The sequence below is a fragment of the Fukomys damarensis genome, unplaced genomic scaffold (genome assembly GCF_012274545.1).
Source record: "Fukomys damarensis isolate Sample0158 unplaced genomic scaffold, DMR_v1.0_HiC HiC_scaffold_15, whole genome shotgun sequence".
In the NCBI taxonomy this organism is placed as follows: domain Eukaryota; kingdom Metazoa; phylum Chordata; class Mammalia; order Rodentia; family Bathyergidae; genus Fukomys; species Fukomys damarensis.
Genome location: NW_022900927.1, coordinates 39,857,800 through 39,861,432, shown reverse-complemented (window position 1 = coordinate 39,861,432; position 3,633 = coordinate 39,857,800). Strand labels below are relative to the sequence as shown.

The following is a 3,633-nucleotide window of genomic DNA, read 5'->3' as shown; positions in this document are numbered from 1 at the left end:
CAGCAACAGCAGCAGCAACAACCCGGTCCAGGGACACTCGAGCCGTCCCAACCCAGCTGCCCAGCAGTCGCTGGCCTTGAGCCACCGGTCAAGCTCAAGGAATTGCACTTTTCCAACATGAAGACCGTGGACTGCGTGGAGCGCAAGGGCAAGTATATGTACTTCACTGTGGTGATGGCAGAGGGCAAGGAGATCGACTTTCGGTGTCCTCAGGACCAGGGCTGGAACGCGGAGATCACTCTGCAGATGGTGCAGTACAAGAACCGTCAGGCCATCCTGGCGGTCAAGTCCACGCGACAGAAGCAGCAGCACCTGGTCCAGCAGCAGCAGCCCCCACAGCCGCAGATCCAGTCCCAACCCCAGCCCCAGCCCCAGCCCCAGCCCAAGCCTCAGGCTCCGCAGCTCCACGGGTATTCGCATCCTCACCCGCATCCGCACCCACACCAGCACCCGCATCCGCACCCACTACCGCACCAGCACCAACCGCCTCACTCGCAGCCACTCTCCCAGTCGCACGGCCACCGGCTTCTCCGCAGCACCTCCAACTCTGCCTGAAGGGGGCTGCGCTCGGGCAAGACCAGGTAAGAAGAGCCTCGCCACTAGGGCGCAGAGGGAGAAGCGGGTCGCGCGGGTGTCGGGAAGAATAGGAATCCCGCCCACCGTTCACCTCTTGGGTGGACAAGTGAGAAATTCTGTTTCTGGGGAGGTGGAAAGAGGCACGCCGGAACCAGGAGAGGCTCAGCAGAGGAGAAGACCGCTCCCTCCCCTTCAGCCCTCGTTGGTGTGCACCTCAGCGCCCTTTCACTGTGTGTCTGGGCCCCGACCAGGGAGCGACCTGGAGTCTCTCCGAGCACCCTTTGTCCACCTGCCTGGCCCGAAGAGAACTGGGTCTTGGTGGATTCTGAGCCACCTACTTCATTCAGTGTCATTTCTTTCCAGGTTTTGAGGACTTGAAGTGGGACGAACACAATTCCATTGTCTTCACTTGGATCAAAACAAAACAGTCTCCCTGTCCCGCTGCAGATCAAGTAGTTTGAACATCACCTGAATGATAACTTGCGATTCCTTAGTTTTCTGCATATTCGTCATCACCGTGCAGGAAGCGATTCTAAGTCGAGAAGACTTTACTTAGGAACCTTTGAAAGGATCTTATAACATAGTGGACCTTCTAGGAGAGATGATGTACTGTAATTTTATTTTAACGTATGTTGGTTTATGATTATTTATTAGTTTTTTTAATGTTTGTTCTAAGACATTTCTGAATGTAGGCCATTTTCCAAAAAAGAGACTATTGTTAAAAACCCACCCCCTAGTAAATTCTAATCTTGGGAAGAAAAAAGGGCGGTGGAGGGGAGAACATAAAGAATTCATTCAGTATTCCTAGGGCATTTTCAGAAGGCCTGACACTTTCGTTGTTATGCCAGGTGGTTGAAATTAAAATCTGATACTATTTTTTTTCTCTGAGGTTTCTTCCTTAAATCCATATTTTCTGTAATTTTTTTAAAACTAAAAGCTCAAAAATGTGTAATTATGATTATAATGCTCAAAATAACACTTTTCTAAAAGTAAATCAGTAGTAATGATACCTACTTTCAAAATATTTAAGATACAACCTGATTGAGACCAAGATGATTGTGTCTTGAATATGTGGTAGAACTGGGTCTACTGTAGGAGCATCGTGTGTGAACGTTTAATAGTCCTTTTGGAGTTGGATGCATAGCTTAGCGTGAGAGTGCCAGACTCTGAGTGTCACCCCTATCACCAAGGGGGAAAAAAAGAATGAAAAGAAAAAAAGACCTTTTGATTGTGACTTATGAATATGAATACAGTAGATTTTTAGTTCACAATTGTAGTGGGCAGAAACAGAATAATTCAACTTAGGTTGAGAGTGTTTATGCCCCTTTCCAGACTAAAATATCCTCTACCAAGAGCTTTGCACACTTGATTTGAACCATATTTTCTGACCTGTTTACTTTGTTCTAGAAGAACACTGAAGAATCTTACAGTTTAAGATACAGTTTGTAAATATATCAATGGACTAGGAGTCATGATTTTTTAATTTCCGCGCAGAAAATGTTTATCTTCGAAACCATCTGTTTTTCTCTGTTCTGTGAGAAATTTTAGAGATGTATTGTTTCTTTAGATTAGCTAGGCTCAGAGATTGAAAAAGGAAGGACTGGATAAACAATGGATTTTCAGTAAGAAAACAACCCCAGTCTTGTTTTAGCAGTCACTTGTTCAGGAGTCTAAGGGGTAGTCTGGGAGAGGATGTGCTTTTAAAGGTAGAACAAACCCTCTTCTGTGTGAAATCAAAAGGATGTAAGAATCCTCAAGGCAGATGCTACTTCAGTTTAAAAGGTCCATAGATGATCCCAAATTCTCCTGGGCCTGAAAATCACTTCCTTTCCACATGGCTTTACTAATGGTTCTTTGTTTTTCATTGTCTTTCACAGAGTCTTGGTCAGTATTTTTCTAGCATTCATATTGAAATGATCAAGCCAGGTGTGGTGGTGCATGCCTGTGATCTCTGTGCTCTTGGAGGTTGAGGCAGGAGGAGGGAAAATTTGAATTTAGCCTGGGCAACTTAGGGGGAGACCATGTCTCGAAACAAAAAGAAGAAAAGGACTGGTGATGTAGCTTAGTGTGAAGGCACTGGGTTCAATTACCAGTACCAGGTGTCGGGGTGGGCTGGGGTGAAGAAGACTGGTCACTATTGGACTACTGCTGAGGTGTGCAGTTAATCTAGAAAAAAAATTTCAATGAAATTTAAATGATGAATTTTTGAGGTCATACTTCTTATCCAAAAAGTTGTGGGGAAAATGAAAACTTTAGCAAATGGCAAATGAAACTGGAGTCCTGCTTTTAGGGGCTACTTAGGCTGCAGTTGTGAAAACTTGCTGCCAGAATTTAAAAATATAATATATATATATATGACAGCTCAGCTGGGTTGAAAAATTTCTTAAATCCACTTTGATTTGGCTTCCTGAGAACAACTGCTGAATTTTTTAAAGGAATGCCTCATAGTATTGTAGTTTTAATACATGCAGATTATAATAATCCAAATAAATCCACAGCTCTTTCTAATTAGTGAATCTTTCTTTTGAACTCTTGTTACAAAAAATAAAATCCATACCAAATACTTTGAAAATTAAGATTAATGTAGGTTTGTAAAAATGCATATTGTTTGTATCACCTTTTTTTTTTGGTACCGGGGATTGAACCCCGGACCTTGCGCTTGTGAAGCAGTCAGTGGAACCACTGAGCTAAAATCCCTGACCAAAAAGGTATATTGTTATCTTGTATATAGCACAAGCTAATCTCATTGTGGAAAAAATATGCCCAGGTTCTCTCTTTTCTGCTTGAAGGTTTTGTTTGTTTGTTTATTTGTTTAACAACAATAGCCATGACTCTTAATGGGCTGCCAGAATCACGGTTTCTTGTTCTTTGGTTTTGTCCCTAATGCTGTAACATTTACATGGAATGGGCCCTCTTAATGGCTTTCTGGTTTGGCCCTGTCTTAGTGTTTATCTGTGCAATTCTAGAATTAAAAAAGGGTGGCTTTTTGTTTCAATAACCCTGAAATTATTATAGTTTAATAATTTTTTCCAGAGCAAAAAACCAAGAATGCCCAAC

At 43.0% G+C, this 3,633-nt stretch overlaps 1 protein-coding gene across 1 annotated transcript in view; it reads left to right on the top strand.

Annotated features, from left to right (window-relative positions):
- Positions 1–2,566, top strand: part of Phlda1 (pleckstrin homology like domain family A member 1) — a 3,294-nt gene extending 728 nt beyond the window's left edge. The window contains exons 2-3 of the mRNA XM_010639596.3: positions 4–581; positions 940–2,566. Coding sequence (XP_010637898.1) covers positions 4–555 — 552 coding nt within the window. The 3' untranslated portion in view covers positions 556–581; positions 940–2,566. The remainder of the gene's footprint in view (positions 1–3; positions 582–939) is intronic.
- The last annotated feature ends 1,067 nt before the right edge of the window (positions 2,567–3,633 follow it).